General features: G+C 44.1%; 1 protein-coding gene across 1 annotated transcript in view; it reads left to right on the top strand.

Moving 5' to 3' along the window:
• Positions 1-17,484, top strand: part of LOC104993704 (stimulated by retinoic acid gene 6 protein homolog) — a 43,272-nt gene that overhangs the window by 8,522 nt on the left and 17,266 nt on the right. Inside the window, exons 2-6 of the mRNA XM_010847069.1 lie at positions 6,836-6,911; positions 8,669-8,766; positions 9,859-9,989; positions 13,523-13,643; positions 15,225-15,270. Coding sequence (XP_010845371.1) covers positions 6,836-6,911; positions 8,669-8,766; positions 9,859-9,989; positions 13,523-13,643; positions 15,225-15,270 — 472 coding nt within the window. The remainder of the gene's footprint in view (positions 1-6,835; positions 6,912-8,668; positions 8,767-9,858; positions 9,990-13,522; positions 13,644-15,224; positions 15,271-17,484) is intronic.

The following is a 17,484-nucleotide window of genomic DNA, read 5'->3' as shown; positions in this document are numbered from 1 at the left end:
ACGTGAGTCTGAGTGAACTCCGGGAGTTGGTGATGGACAGGGAGGCCTGGCGTGCTGTGATTCATGGGGTTGCAAAGAGTTGGACACGACTGAGCGACTGATATGATCTAACTTGTAAAGACTACATAAGATAACATAAAATAGCAGAATTCCTAGGGAGATAGTGATACACAATAAAGTGACATCAATCGATAAAAGCTATTGTCATATGTTTGATGACCATAGAGTGATAACATTAGGACCAAAGGAAGCAGGACTGTGGGGCACAGAGACCCCGTACTGCCCCCAGCAGGCGATCAGCACAGGAGCGTCAGAGAAAGAAGTTAGGAATGCAGATGACCTGTGCGCTAGATGTACTAGTTCTGTGTCATTGCTTGGACTCACCCCCATTACTTTTAATTTTCAATCTTTATTTTTTATTTATTAAACAATTTTTAAATTTTCCATCTTTTTAATTAATGAAAGGTTTATAATTAATACCCCATCATAGAACAAATCTTGCATATTTTCACTTTATGTTGATTCTTGGGCAACTTCCCTTCAGAATGGTGTTCTATTGCTCTGGGACCTGAGCAAAAAACCTCCAGTCTTTTCCCTGATTACAAAACCCAGTCATTCATTTAGCGTATGTTCATTGCTGTCTACTTTGTGTTAAGCACTGTTCTAAGCAGTTGCCAACACTACGTCTATGCAGTACCCTTGGAAAATTCAGGAAAATCACTTTTAAAAAGTAGAATGGACTCAAATCCCATTACACAGAGATAACCACTCTTCACAACTTGGGATCATGTTGTTTTATAATATGTTTCCCTTAACAATATATCACAAACACAGTTCCAAGCTGTCATCTGTGGAAATTAGATTTTCTACACTTGGGGGTGCTGTTTTGTGGCTCACCCCTCAACAGATCTGCCCCAACAGCCCTGGACCCATTAGGAAATAGTGTGAGTCTCAGAGACCAAGAAGGGGGTCTCAGTGGCCTTCTAACTTGGGTTGACCCCAAGTCAAGGTCACCTGTTCATGCTGGAGGGGAGGCATAGATAGAGCCCTTATTTAGAGAGCTCCACTCTCTCCTGTCTCTGAGCTCACCTGCTTCTAGCCACTGCCAGACTAACTCTCGTCTCAGCCCTCCAAGCAGGAGACAGGTCCAGCAGTGAATATGTGCAGGCAGAGTCACCCCACAGAAAGAGATCTGTGGGTCTGTATATTCTGACATGAGAAATTGCCCTTCTTTAATAAAAATCTTTTCCTTTCTTTTATTGATTAAATGAAATCAATCAAATAAGACAACTTTAGTCTGGTCCCATTTTTGCTTGAAACTACAGGTTAAAAAAACATAATTATGGAAGGGAAAAGGGCTTGTATTAGTACTTTTTACATTTGTAAATATTCTGAATATTTTACGATAAGCATATATTACGTTTAAAATGTTAAGAATACATAGGAGGGAGGGAAGGAGGAAGAATGAAATTTTTAGCTTTCTAATACATGTCCCCAGTCATCTCTCTGATTATTTCCTTAGTGTATATTTTTTAGAATTAGAATTCCTAGAAGTGGAATTGCTGTATTTTAACAGCTCTCGGTATATACTGCAAAATTAATCAACAGAATGGCTATATCTCCTTGAACTTTGATTACCAGTAAATGAATACCAACTTGTCTTGACCTTCAGTAATTCTGAGTAGTATTGTCAATAACTCCCACTTTAATAGATAAGACAGGGTCTTCTCTGGAGGTCCAGTGTTGTCCTAATGGTCCGGAAGCGAGTGACGAGAATGAAGACAGAACACAAAATCTGGTGCAATGGGTCAGGGGACCTGCAGCCTCTATTGGACTGAGGTGCAGAGTCCACTCTGAGTCCAGCTTTTATTCTGAATTGCAGACTACAAGACTTTTTTTATCTTATCTTTCCCAAGACACTACACTGACAGTCCAGATCCCCTTGTTTTTACCCCAGGCCTCTCACTTTTGGGCTAGTCTCGGAAACAATTAGCGAGTGCATAGGCAACGTTCACGCCTGATGCTGACCCGAAGTTACAAGGCCCATTCTTTCATGGTCCCAGTCATACTCCCTTCTGGGTCTGGCCTTGGGGGGTTGTAACAAGGAGATTATTCTTAAGAAAACCATGACAGATTATCATTAACACAATTTCTTTTATTTATTTATTTATATATATTTTTTTGTACAATTTCTTAATATATGTTGTTTTTCCAGGTGCTATTTCTGTGGAATTTCTCAAGGCTGTGAAAGTACATTGTTAGGAATTCCCAGTACATCTTCCCCCCTTTTGTTTTTTCAGGAGTAGATACACCATCTGAGCATAGTCCAAATCTTTTTCTTCATCAATTCTCGTGCATCTGAGGACTAGACACAAAACAGTTAAAGACATACATCCTGATATTATAGTACCAAGCAAGCCTCCTCCTAAAGTTCTAATCCACATCATGGGGTTAAGTTTATGTAAGCTTTCCTCAATTTCTTCAAATAAATCAGTTTCTGGGAGTAATTGTAAGTGAGCATTCTGCATACTAGAAATAGTAGCCATAATTGGGAAATATCTAAGGATAAATTATTACGAACATGTCTTCTCAAATGTTTAAATGATTGATCCCAAGTATATTCACTTTGGTTATATTTGTGAGGTGTGACACAAAATGAAGAGATATTCCAATCACACTTAAGATGAAGTTGCGATTTAAAATTTTGTACTTCGTCCCCTAGTAGGAGAACTGCATTTTCTAAATCAATCAATGGTTCATTAATTTCTTGGTCTATGTGGGTTTGACTTCCCCAGGCAGAACTTGCATCTTGGTGCCACTGCTGTACAAATGTAGTCGCTTGTATAGTCTGATGCAATGCCACTCCAGCTACTGCTGCGGTCAGGGCTATAGTGATAATTCCCACAATAGCTGCTATAAGGAGTCCAATAAACTTTTGAAACGTTGTAGTACTTTCTTTATAACCTTTAAAAGGGCATGTGTTTCAGGAGAGCCTTCCCAAGGTCTGGTTTGATTTACTGGAAGCCATATTCCCAATCTCCTTCTTAATGTAACAAATGAGTGATTAGAATTATAAAGTGAAGAATTTAAGCAAGTATATAATTTGCAGTCCTGGCAAGAAAGTTCTTGTACACTTCCATTGATAGAAACTGTTCCTTTCGAGAGCACGTAAGAATCTCTCACGCAAGACTGAATATAAAATGTCCAGTTTGTACTGGTATTAAATATCAGTAAATAATGAGTTTTATCAGAATAATGTCCATCCCAAATTTGGAATTTTTTAAGACTTAAAGCCAATCTCCAAATCTCTCCTTGCCCTCTTCCTTTATCCGGTTGTGGGAAGGGGGATGGGATGCCACTAGCATGCCATGTAATTGGATGGTCTGAATGAGTGGTAATATTAGTATGGTCAAAGACTTTATGCATCTGCCAGTGCAGCCTTTTGTGAGGACTGTAGGACCGATTTTTATGAGAGCGATTAGAGACTACATACCCCTTAGGGGACCAGTCCCATACAATTCCATAGGAACCATTAATCAAAATTACTCCCTCAGTCCAATAGCGGCCAGGTCCCCTGACCCATTGCACCAGATTTCCTGTTCTGTCTTCATTCTCGTCGCTCACTCCCAGACCATTAGGGCAACAGTCCGGTGGCTAATATTCCATGCTCCCAATGCAGGGGACCCAGGTTTAATCCCTGGTCAGGGAACAAAATCCTCCATGTCCCAACTTAGAGTTGACATGCTGCAACTGAAGATCCCACATACTGCAACAAAGACTGAAGACCCTGCACACTGCAGCTAAGACCCCGTGCAGCCATGCAAATAGATAAACAGTAAAAATAGATAAGGCAGCATTTCATCTTAATTTCTCCTTTTATTACTAGTTGAAATTTTAAGAATTTATTGAATGTTGGTATTTCTTCCCTTGCTGGTGGCTTACTATTCTTTGGACAGTTTTGTTCTTGTGGTGTTTCAATTTGGGTCTTTATTTCATTTTTTTCTTTTCCTGTGATTTGTTGGAGTGATTGAATTTTTATTTCTTCTTATTCACTTTTTAGTACATTGATTTGCTTTCCATTTATATCCCTCTGGTAGCTAACTGTGGACTTTTAACATACTTACTTAGAATTATATTTTACTTATAAATCCCAGAAAAATAAAACAGATTTCTACACCATCCTCCTAAACATGACAAGAACTTGGTCATCATTTCACTTCCCTTTATATCCACGTGTGTTCCTACCCTTCCATGTGAGGTATCATCTGGTATTTCAACTCCAAATTGACATTTCAAACATTTTATTTCACAATAATTACTTATCTAGCTATTTCCCCCCTAATTCCTCCATTTGTTGTTGCTTTTAAATCCTTCCCCTTCCTCCTAGATTTGTTTTTCTTCTTAATTGAGAATTTTCTCCAGTATTTCTTTTAGAACAGGTCTTTTTGAGTCCTTGTGTTTCTAACAATGTGTGTGTTAATATATATGTGTGTGTGTTTAAAATTCTGTGCTCGGGAATAATGGGAAGTTTTGCTAATTTCTTTGCTTATTGTGACTTTTTACATCCCTCTACTTCTTCCTAGGGGGCTTCCCTGGTGGCTCAGTGGTAAAGAATCTGCCTGCAGTGCAGGAGATGCAGGTCCGATCCCTGGGTCAAGAAAATCCCCTGGAGAAGGAAATGACAACCCACTCCAGTATTCTTGCCTGGGAAATCCAATGGACAGAAGAGTCTAGGGGGCTACAGTCCATGGAGTCGCCAAGAGTTGGACATGGCTTAGTGACTAAACGGCAACAATATCTTCCTCCTAGGTTCATTCTTCTTGTTGACCATTTCCTCTACACTGTGTCTCAAAGAAGTTCTGTATTAGCTTTATCTCCTCAAGATACCACCTCTGTCCATCAAATTTTTGGCTCCCTTTCATAGTGTAATCTTTCCTCATGTTTGATGGTTCTAGACTGGGTGCTTATCTTTGTGATAGAGCTTTCCACTGGGATATTTATTTGGGATGGCAGCTGCTGCAGCAGCTAATATTAAAGTGTGCTTTCCGTGCAGCAGGGTAGAGGTGGGATGTGCCGATAGATGGGGTACCTCAGCAGCCGATCTTCATCCAAAGAGCCTGGTCCCTCCCAGGTGCCACCTGTGATCCGGGGCACTGCCTTTTCTCTCTGACACATGTATACTATTCCCAGAGAGATAAACTCCTTGCCCCTGGCTGATCAGCATGGTGAGAGGACCATTGGGTCTGTGGCCCCCCAACTCTTCATTTTGTGGTCTGTCAGCAGCCCCCACCTGTGTCAGCCTCTTGCACGTGGATGCAGAGCACTTTTTTCGTGGTCACAGTCTGCAGCCATGCTGGCTAATGCTTTTTCTCTTTGATCTTGTCCTAATTGCACTCCATCATTCAGCATCTTCTAATAGTTTCTGTGTACCTGATAGACTTCTTTCCTGCTTTCAAATATGGCTATTTTTTCCTTTCTTTTAAAATTTGAGGCTTTTGTATAGGATGGGGAGACTGATGTATGTGCTTAATTTACCTTCCAAAAACTGGAGTTCTGATTTTTACAGTTCTGTCACATTTCTAACAGCATGAGTCCCCACCACCACTACCCCACCACTTCTAGGATATTTCAGTCCTGTGGTTTACACATCACCATGGAGTACTGGAATTGCAAAGGATTTCAAGGGAATATATTATGCTCCGGCTTCCCAGGTGGCAGTAGTTGTAAAGAACCTGCTTGCCAACGCAGGAGACAAGAGATGCGGGTTTGATCTCTAGGTGGAGAAGATTCCCCAGAGGAGGGCATGACAACCTGCTCCAGTATTCTTGCCCGGAGAATCCCATGGACAGAGGAGGCTGTCAGGCTGTATACGGCCTATGGGGTTGCAAAGAGTCGGACACGACTGAAGTGACTTAGCACCCACACACACATGTTATGTTCATGGGTTCCCCTGAGAAGTGCTCTTCCCTGAGACTTCTGAGGGGAAAGCTGGCCAGGAGGGAAGTCTGGGGAATGGCCAGATGGATGCTACAGGAGTAGGGCACAGAGTGAGTAAGGATCTGGAGGGTGAGCATGTGCTGAGGTGGTGCAGTGCAAGTCAGAGTGGCGAGAAAAACTGTGCTGGGACCCCAAAGAGGAGCAGGTCCCTCTCAAAGAGGCCACAAGCCTGCTGGCATGTGTTTCAGACAGGAGACCCCAGCAGCCCTGTTCTGCAGGCTGTGAGGTCTGGAGAGGACAAAGTCCACAGCCTGCCGTCCAGATGACTGCTGTCCTGCCCCAGTAGCCCAGCAGTGAATCAGAGTGAGCAGATGCTTCTTGACCTCTGATTACAAAAAACCATGTCGAAAGACTGCTTTCCTGTGAAGTTTCTGGAGCTTAAGTCTCAGGACCTCTCACTTGCAGGACCCCACCAAGGCTCTGGGAGGGTGAGAGGCACCTTGGTTAACTGTTTACATGGTGATGTGTTTTCTTTAAAATATGAGCAGGTAAGATATTTTTGTAGTTTTATTTGAAAAGGACATCCAAATAATAAGCTTTGGGCTCCAAGGAAGCCTAAATCTGTCCTGGACTATGTCACCAAGAAAAGAAGGAGTTAGAGCCAGTTAGTAGGACAGCTATATAAATAATTAAGCTGGGGAAAGAGTTAAAGAAGACTAATCCACTTAGGGAAGACACATCACAGGTGAGCGGCACTGACTCAGAAAGTGACGTTAAAAAAGATCAGATGATCTCAGTGGGCTACAAGTCAAATTCCTGACAGTGATGCTCAAGGCTGAAGGGTCAATGACCACAACAGTGACTGATGATGTGAATGAGTATTTTGGCTGTTTTTCAGGACCAGGCAGCTAAACGGCACTTGTGACATCTCAGTGGACATGGAGCTCTTCCTCCATTACTCCCTCATCCCATCAGTAAGTGAAGGCAGAGGAGGGTCAGTGAGGGGAGAGAAGGGGAGCCGCCCCCCCTGCCATACATGGGCTTCCACAGGGGTCTGAATAGGTCAGCAGAGACTTGCTGACTTACATTATGCACCAAAAACACAGGCAGAAGAAGGCTTTGAAGGTCCCAAGAGTCAGGAACACTGACTTGTAGGGAAGTCCAAATAGGTTTTTCTGAGGAAGCAATGCTGGAGCTAAGGTCTGTTGGAAGATGTAGTAAAGAACATTTCAAGCAAAGAGAGGAGCTTGTGCAAAGGCTCCATGGGGGCAGGGAACATGGAGACTGTGAGGAGCTGAGAAGGCAAGTGGGGCTGGAGTGGAGAATGAGGTAGAAGTGTCTGGGGAGGTGGGTCAGGGCCAGACCCTGTGTAAAGGAGATTTGTCTTTGTTCTAAATACAATGGGTAGTAATTGGAGGATTTCTGGCATGAGTATGGTGGGATCAGATCAGTGTTGAAACGATCACTCTGGCTGCAAGTGGGGATCAGGTTGGAGGCAGGCAAGAGAGGAGGGAAGACCAATGAGGAGATGGTTGCAGAGGTCCAGGTGAGGTAATTTTACATCATCATAGATGATGGTGGTCAACTTGAGATGTTCAGAAGGTAAAATCAGTAGGACCTACTAACAGGTTGGTTACAGAGGTAAGGGAGAGAATGACTCTTCAGTTTCTGATTTGCACAGTTGGAAGGATGGTGGTATTTGCCATTCCCTTGTTAAGGAAAATTAGAAGAGATCCAAGTTTGGTGCAGGTAAAGGAACAAGACAGGGAGGAAACTCATGAGTTCCATTTAAGACATACTGAATTTAAAAAGCATTCAACACATCAAAAAGAAATACTAACTGTGTAGTTGGACATACAATTCTGGACCAAGTCTGGGCTGGAAATTTAAGTTTGTGAGTCTTCTATGTGTTTGTGGCCATGGAAAGCATGGACATGGGTAGGATCACTGAGGAAGAGAGAGTCGAGGAGTAAGAGGAGCGGTCCTTGGAGTGAACCATGGGGACCTCCACATGTAGCGGCTGGGTAAAGAATGATCCAGCAAAGGAGACTGAGAAGTACTGGAAGAAAACCAGAAGTGTGGCTGACAGAAGCATAGAGAAGAGAGTATTTCAAAGAGGAGGAAAAGGTCAACAGTGAATGCTGCTGAGAGGTCAAGCAGACCTGGCTTAATGTTTACATTTGGGTTGAGCAACAAGGTGGTAATTAGCGAATTTGACCAGCACTGCTTCCATGGAGTGATGGTGGTAGAAGCCAGGTTAGGGGGTCGAAGAGCAAGTGAGAGGTCAGGAAATGGAGATGCCAAGTGTTGATAATTCTTGGGATACTTCTAGTAAAAGGAAAACAGGAAAGGGGCATCAAGTATCGGAGGGATGACTGAATCCACAGGAATAAAAAGCAAAGAAGGATTTGCCACCTAACAATTATCTGTTTGTTTGTTTGTTTTTTTTAACAGAAGAGGACACTGAGATTCAGAGAAGTTAAGTCTCCCTTCAAGCCAGTGAGTGGGAAAGAAAGATTTGAACCCATGTTCATTTAGGCCAACACAAAAGGAAGCTCAGTACAAAACATTCTGGAAACTTAAGGGTGCACATAGCCAGCTCCCTGAGTCTGGAGTTTGAGTCCTAGACGTTCTGAGTGCTCTGGTCACCCACACACTCTCCTTCAGTAAGGGCACAGAAGGTCTGAGGATGAACATTCCCTGATGGCAAACTCATCTTCTCTTCCTATAGTTTTTCATCATTTTGGTCTTGTCCTTTCTGCAAAGAAGAGAGCAACACAGAGAGAGAGATGACACTTACCTTCTGAGGAACCGCTTTGGAATGATCGTGTGAGTTGAGCCAAGGTTCATAACTACAGCTTGGGGTACTCTGTGTTTGGGACCAACACCATTTGTAAGGCCAGGCTAACTCCTAGTTACCTCCCCACCAAGAATAGCCCTGCCCCTCCCTTCCCCAACCCACCCAATGCCCAGAGAATTCAGAATGCAGTTCCAAGCCATTGTGCCCTCAGCACCCAGGGCTGCCCAGCTATGCTTAAGACATCTCGAGGAGGCTCAGCTCACTGTGGGAAGGGCCCTCCCACGCTCAGCACCATGGCTACTCCAGAAAGCAGAGGGGAGAGAGTTCCCCATCACTGGGGGCAGCAAGCATGAGTCATGTCCCAGGAGAGCTGGGTGGTCCAGGCAGATTTCAGGGCCTTTTTGGCTCTGCCATTCTGAATCTCTGCTCCCCTTACCACATTTTCCCTTGAGTTCTAATTTTCACATCTCTGCCTCATCACTCTGTAATTAATAATAATGTTGATGATACAGTTAGCATTTATTGCACACTGACTGTGACCCAGGCACTGAACCATCCGCTTTAACTACATTACTCTGATGAACCCCAACAAGGTAGAGATTGTTATCCTCATGTGATGGATGAATAAGCTCAGGCTCAGAGAAGTGAGTCACTTGCCCATTTTGCTTGTTGTCATGGTTGCTGATGTCCTTGCTTTTGCTCCCCAGACTTGGAACTTCTCCAGGGAAAGATTTTGTCTCCCTCACTTCAGTACCCTGAATCCACATCTAGCCCAAAGATCGGCACAGAGAGCCTCAGGATATGTTGTTGTTTCGTCTCTAAGTCATGTCCAACTCTTTTACAACCCCATGGACTGTAGCCCACCAAGGCTCTTCTGTCCATGGGATTTCCCAGGCCAAAATACTGGAGTCGGTTGCCATTTCCTTCTCCAGGGGATCTTCCAGACCCAGGATTGAACCCACATCTCCTGCATTGCAGGCGGATTCTTTACTGCTGAGCCACCAAGGAAATGAATAGTTCACTAATCAATAATTCCTCCCCAGCACAGGGTAGTTAACTTTGGAGGTAAACTGTGGGAGTGAGTCACTTCTGGCTTCATGACTTGTTTCTCTTATTCACAGACCTCTGGACTTCGTGGGCACTTTCAGTAACCGATGGTCCTACGGAGTCGCCTTTGGGGCCACAGCCAATAAGGTCATGTTCTTGTTCTCTGAAGGTTACCAGCCCCTGCTGGTCCCGCAGTGGGCCCAAGGTACACGCGCTTCCTCACACCTCCTGGGAATTTCACCACGGACATTCTTGCTCAGAGACGGCATGGCAGGGGTTCTCTGGGGTCAGGGGACACACTTTGTGGACTGTCAGCATTCTTTTCAGCTTATTACTTACCCAAGGTCAATGTTGAGCCCACAGAGTTTCAAAGCTCATTTGTTGGCGTTTTCTCCTAGTTAGATTCAGGGGTTCTTTCGACATAGTAGAATGAAGGCTCAGAAGGTAGCTTCTCTGTCACCTGCACTAAACATCTCTCCTGAGTGATAGCTATGACTGCCTTCTTGCTATCAGTAAGCATTCAGATGCTTCCTCAAATAACTGTGCTTACTTCTCTGGCCATTGATCTGAGGGCTCTTTGTTCCCCATGCCCTGGGCTCTCCTACAGTTCAATCATCCCTAATCTAATGACTCCCAAACCTCTCCTGTCCAGTTCAGTTCTCTCTCCTGAGTTCCAGTCCTCTATGAGCAAACGCCTACAATATCTCTCTAGTTTTTAAGAGTTTTTGATGAAAATTAAAACCAAATGATATATCTCTTAGAAGTATATAAGTTAAGATTTGGCAAATGTTTCTTGTTGTTTAGTCACTCAGTCATGTCTTTTGCAATCCCATGGACTCCAGCCCACCAGGCTCCTTTATCAATGGGATTTCTCAGGCAAGAATACTGGAGGGGGTTGCCATTTCCTTCTCCAGAGGATCTTCCCAATCCAGAGACTGAACCTGCGTCTCCTGTGTTGGCAGGCGGAGTCTTTACCACTCAGCCACCTGGAAAGCCCATGGCAAATGTTTACATCTATGAAATCATTACCACAATCATCATGATGAACCCCAGAGTTAACTTTTTCCCCTTTGTACTCTCTTCTTCCCACCTGTATCTGGTCATCATCCCCAGCCTCAGGCAGTTATATAAATGGAATCACATGTAATGCACTCCCCGCCCCCACCCCCACCTTGGGGGAATTATTTGTCTTCTTTCACTCACCAGCATCATTATTTTGAGATCCATACATGTTTAGCATGTATCAGAAATAATTCCTTTTTCATTTCTGAGTAGTGTTCCACTATATGGAGAGACCACAGTTTGTTTACCGATTCACCAGTTGACAGACATTTGATTTATTTTCAGTTTTTGGCTATTACAAATAGAGCTGCTAAAAGGATTACAAGTCCTTGTATGTTTCCATTTTTCTTGGGTAAATACCTATGAGTGGATGTCTGGATTTTTTTTTTTTTTTTTTTTTTTTTTTTCGTCTTCAGGCTACTAGGCCCGAAAGTGGTGGAGGCTGCGGCGACCCGGGGCGGAGAGAGGATGTCTGGATTATTAAGACCATGAAGTAGATTATATTTTAAAAGAAACTGTCAGACTATTTTTCAAAGTGATTTGTTTCCAGTTTTGATTACCTTCCTCAGTGTATGAGAGTTTCAGTTTCTCTTGTTCTTGACAACACATGGTCAGTCTTTTTAATTTCAGCCATTCTAAGAAGCATGACAGAGAAGGCAATGGCACTCCACTCCATGGGGTCGCTAGGAGTCGGACACGACTGAGCGACTTCACTTTCACTTTTCACTTTCTTGCATTGGAGAAGGAAATGGCAACCCACTCCAGTGTTCTTGCCTGGAGAATCCCAGGGACGGGGGAGCCTGGTGGGCTGCCATCTATGGGGTCGCACAGAGTCGGACATGACTGAAGCGACTTAGCAGCAGCAGCAGCAGCAAGAAGCATGTAGTGGTATCTTATTGTGGTTTTAATTTGCGCTTTTGTAATGACTAATGATGTTGAGCATATTTTCATGCTTATTTGCTATCCCTCTACCTTCTTTGATGAATTGTCTTTTCAATCATTTGCCTACTTTAAAAAATTGGGTTGTTTTTTGTTTTCTTGTTGAGTTTTGAGAGTTTTCTTTTTAATATAATCTATATATAAGTATTTTATCAGATGTATGAATCACAAGTATTTTCACCCAATCTGTGACTTGTGTTTTCATTCTATCGACAGTGTCTTTTGAAGAGCTGCCATTTACAATTTTGAGGAAGTCTAATATTTTCATTTTTATTTTTATGGCATCATATAAGAAATCTTTGCCTAATCTAAGATCACTTAGATTTTCTTATTTGTTCTTTCTAGAGGTTTTAGTCTTATGGTGTCTTGCATTTAGGTCTATGATGCATATTAATTTTTTGCTTATAGTGTACGGTGTGGAATGAATTCTCTCTCTTTTTTTTTTTTTGCCTTTGACTATCCATTTATTTGTAACACTACTTGTTGCAAAAACCTATTCTTTGCCTACTAAACTGCCTTTGCACCTTTATTGAAAACTGATTGACTACACATGTGTATGGGTCTATTTCTGGGCTCTCCATTTAGTTCCATTGACCTGCAAGGTGTGAAGTTTCCAATTTTTCCACATCCTATCCAACACTTGCTATTTTCATTTTAAAAAGATATAGGCATTTGAGTAGGTATGAAGTACTATCTGACTGTTGTCTTGACCTGTGTTTCCTTGAAAACGAATATGTTGAGCATCTGGCTGGGCCAGAACATTGTTTCTTGCTTCATGGCTCAAGGGTTCCCTCTTCTGTTTTCACAAAGTGATTTTATATATGTATCCTCATTATAACCGCACATTCTCTGAGTTGACTTCTTCCCTCCACTTTTGTCTGGACTCACTAGTTCCCAGCTCCTAATGTTCTTATCCTTTTCATTTTGAATTCCTACTGCCAACAGTTTCTCTGTCACCCTGGGCTTGTCCTGTCCTTCTTATATTTCATGGCCTTGCTAAATGTCATCACCTCCAGGATGCCTTCCCTCATACTCAGACCCTAGGTGAGGTCCATGACTTTCTCTTCTTGCCCTCATAGCACTCTGAATATGCCTCTACTTTCATACATATCACATCATTTACTTTCCTCTTTGTCTTCCCTATTGTATTGTAAGTATCTCAAAGCAAGAACTTTGTTCATTCCTCCTGTGTCCTTGATGCCTGTTCTGTGCCCCAGCCCAAAGCAGACACTTAGAAAGGACACCCTGCCCAATTACATTTTACTGGATTTGTTAGACTATCTCAGAACTAGGCAGTGACAGCATTAATACTATCATTGCCTTAAGGGTACAGTGTATAAATATAATACTTTACAAGAGGTTTTGAAACACAGGACATCCCTGCTCTCTGTGTTGCTATGGTATACATTATGGTGCTTTACTTGTAGTGATTGTTCATTTATGTTGTCTGTTTCTGCCCATCATACTGTGAGCTAATCAAGGACAGGGACCAAGTCTTCTTCATCTCAATAGTTAGCCCAGTGCCTGGCATGGAAGAGGTACCAGGAAGGCTCTGTAACATGAATACATGACAGACATCCCTGCATTCCTCCCTGGACTAATCTAGGACTTATTCACTCATCTCCCTGAGTCCTGAGACCTGTGACTGCAAGGCACATGAAGCCCCATAGCTGCCCTGAGTCTCCCCTGAGCTTGTGAGAAGAGGAACTCACATAGTCTCTGGCCCTTCTCTCCCAGCCTTTGTGCTTCTGATCGGAGGCATCGAAGTTGGCCTGTCCCACTTCCCCTTTTTCGCCTGCCTCTCATCGGAGTTCGGGCTGGTCAGCTCCGTCCTGGGCTTCAGCTACTCTCTTGTCTGGTAAGATGGACTCTGCCTGCCTCCCCTCCAACAGTTTGTTTGGCCATGGCTAAACTCTGGGCAAAGTGCTGGTGGTGACCTGAGAACTCTCTTGGAGGGCACCTTGCCCAGAACTGAGGCTCAGGGTGGGTGGGTGGAATGACTGGTCCCAGGCCCACCGTGGCCCCTCCTTGGGACTGCACTTGAGGCTTCAGAAGGTCAATCTGCATTCTGTCAGCTCCACAAGAGCCTGTCCATGATTAGAATATTCCCAGAAGTCAGGGTTGTAGAAAAACTCACTTCTGTCAACTGCCGTCAGGTAGACCCACAGGTAGAAGCAGGAGTCCCATTTGGATGTGACTTCTCCTTGCTGTTGTCACTTCCCTGGGAGCCCAGGAGAAAGTGCAGGGGCCTTAACAGGGTATTTGGGGCCATCGCAATCTGGCCTATCCCCGTCTCTCCATGCCTGACAGTCTCTAGAACACACCTCCAGTCATGCAAGGCTCCTGAATTCATTCCTTCATCCATCCACTTCTTCATTCAGCAAATATACCACTGTGATCCAGGGAATACATTGGAAGACAAAACAGACCGTCATGGATCGTGCGTTCTGGCCTCTTTGTCTGCATGTTGCTCTTCCCTGTGTGGAGCGTCTTCCCCCCTTGGCCCGGTGATGGGCACATGCTCATCCTTTATTCATCATCACCCCTAGATGTGGGAGCTTTCTCATCCTCCTCTTGAGCTCTGTGCCCTCAGCTCTGATGCCGAACCAGCACAGAGCTGGCCCTGGAGAATATTTCTGGCTGAGTAATCCCATGAACACTTCTACTCTCCAGCCCTCAAACTCATTTCATTGCCCTCAACCCCCTTACTGGGCTTGTTTCTCCCACAGCATTTTCTGTGGAGCAGGGGTCCCAGACCTAGTATGTAAACAAATGGAGGGAACTCTCAAGCAAATGATACCCTGATAGCTACAATTCCAGAGTTTGTTAAATGGCTTGCTAATTAGTGGCTTGATTTTAAAAAATTAGAAGACAGGGTATTAAGGGTTAGACATGGAGTAATATCATCTTAACAGCCTCTGGCAGACTCTGAGCTGGTGAGGAAAAGGTGGCCAGAAGCATTTAGCAGCTTGTGTACCATAGGAGTATGGGCACCAAGATTGAATATGACCAGCTGGGGGAAACCCTTGAGGCTTATTCCTCAGAGGAGTGTTTACAGACAAGGCCAGGCAGGAAAAGCCTCAGCCCCAGGGCTGGGAGACTTGGTCTTGGCTCTGAATGTGACTCTAGATGAATCCTTTTCCCTCTCTGGGCTTCAGTCTCCCTGAGTGATGAAGGGAGAGAGGACGAGAACCCTCTGAGTCTCCCTGCTCTGCTATTGTGGATTCTAGGACTGTGTGAGGACATGTTAAATGAATGTTGCGTGCATGTACCTAGGCACGAGCTAGGTGCCTGATCTGGGTGAGATGCACACAGAGTCCTGGGAACCAGTCCTCCCAGAAGGATGGGGAGAGGACTCCAGGCAGGTGGAATCTGAGCTGTTTTCACAGAGGCTGTGCGGGAAGGACCCCAGGACTCCAACCCTGTTTCTGTCCTGCAGGTTTGTGGTCACCACCCTTTACATCATACAGTGTCCCCATGGGCAGGTGAGTCCCCACTGAACTGTACTTAAGTAGCTCAGTCCTATCACTATGGCCAACTCTCTATGTGACCTGGAACAAGGCTTTGCCACTCTGGGCCCCAGCTTCCTCATGTGGACACAAAGGGAGTTGGAGCCATTCATGATGCCTCCATTTGCAGAGCATCCTGTGTTGATCAGGTGTCATTCACGGGAGATGTCCTCACAGGTGATGCCCATAGTGGCCCCTCAAGGGAGGGAAGCTCTCAGCAAACCCATTTTATAGGTGAGGAAACTGAGGCACAAGTATATTATGTAACTCTTGAGAAGCAATAGATCTGGGAGTTAAGACCAAGTCTGGCTGACTTCAAAGCTCCTTTTTCTCTGTTCCTGTTTGTAGCCTCAGTTTCTCTGGTCTATAAAATGGGACAAGTGGACTCAATGTACCCTTTGTTGCTTTGCCGTGCATTGTCTACCGCAGAATTATAGGAAGCTGGTTTATCTGTTCAGCCCTATACCCAGGAAAGTAAGCAAGATGAAAGAGAGGTATCATGTTGCACCCAGAAGGCTTACTAGGCGGGTGAGAGGAGTTCAAGGAGGCCACCTGGGCCAGGAGCCCATGGGAGCCTTGCCAAAGCCTTTCCTGGGCTTCAGTAACTATAGAGGATTAAGGGGTGTGATAAAGAGAGTCTGCGGGGAACCAGATTAGACAATGAGGTGTGTAGGTCAGACCTTCCCTCTGCATCTCTGCACCAGGATTGAGGGCATTATGGTGGATCTCTGTCCCAAAAGAAGCCCTTCTTCCCATTGCTCACAGTGCCTGAGGTTCCAGAGCACAGGTATTTTCTTTGGAGTCTTGGAGAACTTTCAGTCTTCTGGAAGTTCTCTTGTAATTCAAAATATTCATGGTTAATTGGAGGAGACAGCAGGGTCTTACTTCTGTGCTCAGAATCTCTAACAGCAAGAACTGCTATGCGTCAGTCCCAATCACTAACTGGAGAATTCTCAGGATACTAGGCAGCCAGTGTGTTAGTGCCATTCACACCCGGTTCGTTGATAGGAAAGTAAGGCTCAGGGGCTGACATGACTTAATAATTAACAATCATGGGACTGAAATCCAGACTAAGGAAGTAATGAAGACCTGTTCTCATGTTTTCAAATGTATTAATGGAAACATTGTTTATAAAAATGAGACATTGGAAAGGGTCTAAAATGTCAAATTCTAAGGGGAAATTTAGATAAAATTTGTGTGCCATGTGCTAAGTCACTTCAGTCGTGTCTGACTCTGTGATCCCATGGACTGTAGCTCACCAGGCTCCTCTGTCCATGGAATTCTCTGGGCCAGAATACTGGAGTGGGTAGCCACTGGGGATCTTCCCAACCCGGGGATTGAACCTGGGTCTCCTGCATTGCAGGCAGATTCTTTACCATCTGAGCCACCAGGGAAGCCCAGATATAGCTATATGGATATAGATAATAAAAAAGACACTGAAATATTAATACTACAATGACTATGTCTCAGATATAAGCATACATTGGAAGATGAAGACATCAGCCCTTGCATCTCAGAATGTGTCTAACCCCACCCTAACATCCCTGCATCAAAATTCTGATTTATCAAGGGTGGGAAGAATACTCTGAAAACATAAAAAAAGGAAACTAACTTGTAAATTATCAAAGATAAATAACAATATTATTTATCTTAAAAGAGTGAAAAAAATGTTTTTATCAAAATGAAGCTAATAACTTAAAAACTATGAGCACCATTCTGAGAGACCTCTTACTTTTGGGAGCTTGTGATGCTCCCAGCATGATGACACTCACAGGCCCTTCCTCCCTTCTTTCCTTCCTTTTCTTCTTCTCCCACTCCCTCTTCTGCTCCACGCCCCCTCCCTCTTCCTCCCCTTTATCTTTCTGTCTTTGTCTCTTTTCCCCTCTCTCTCATCCTTCCTCTCTCTAGTGTGTGTTTTCCAAAAGGAACATTTAATACAGAATCAGGGGAATTCCCTGGCAGTCCTGTGGTTAGGGCTCTGTGCTTGCACTGTAGGGGGCACAGGTTTAATTCCTTTGGGGAACTAAGATCCTGCAAGCTATGCCGTGCCACCAAAAAGATATGCAATCGGGAAAAAACCCATGAAAACCCTTTGTAGAAAATTAAATGGGGGCCTAAGACTCAAGTTCAGGGCTGCTGGACTCCAAATCTACTGCTTGTTCTGATGAAGCGGGGTTGCGGGGTCGGGGG

The sequence above is a fragment of the Bison bison genome, unplaced genomic scaffold (genome assembly GCF_000754665.1).
Source record: "Bison bison bison isolate TAMUID 2011002044 unplaced genomic scaffold, Bison_UMD1.0 scf7180017864243, whole genome shotgun sequence".
Lineage (NCBI taxonomy): Eukaryota > Metazoa > Chordata > Mammalia > Artiodactyla > Bovidae > Bison > Bison bison.
Note: the sequence above shows the minus strand (reverse complement) of the source record. Positions and strands in the feature narration are given on the sequence as shown.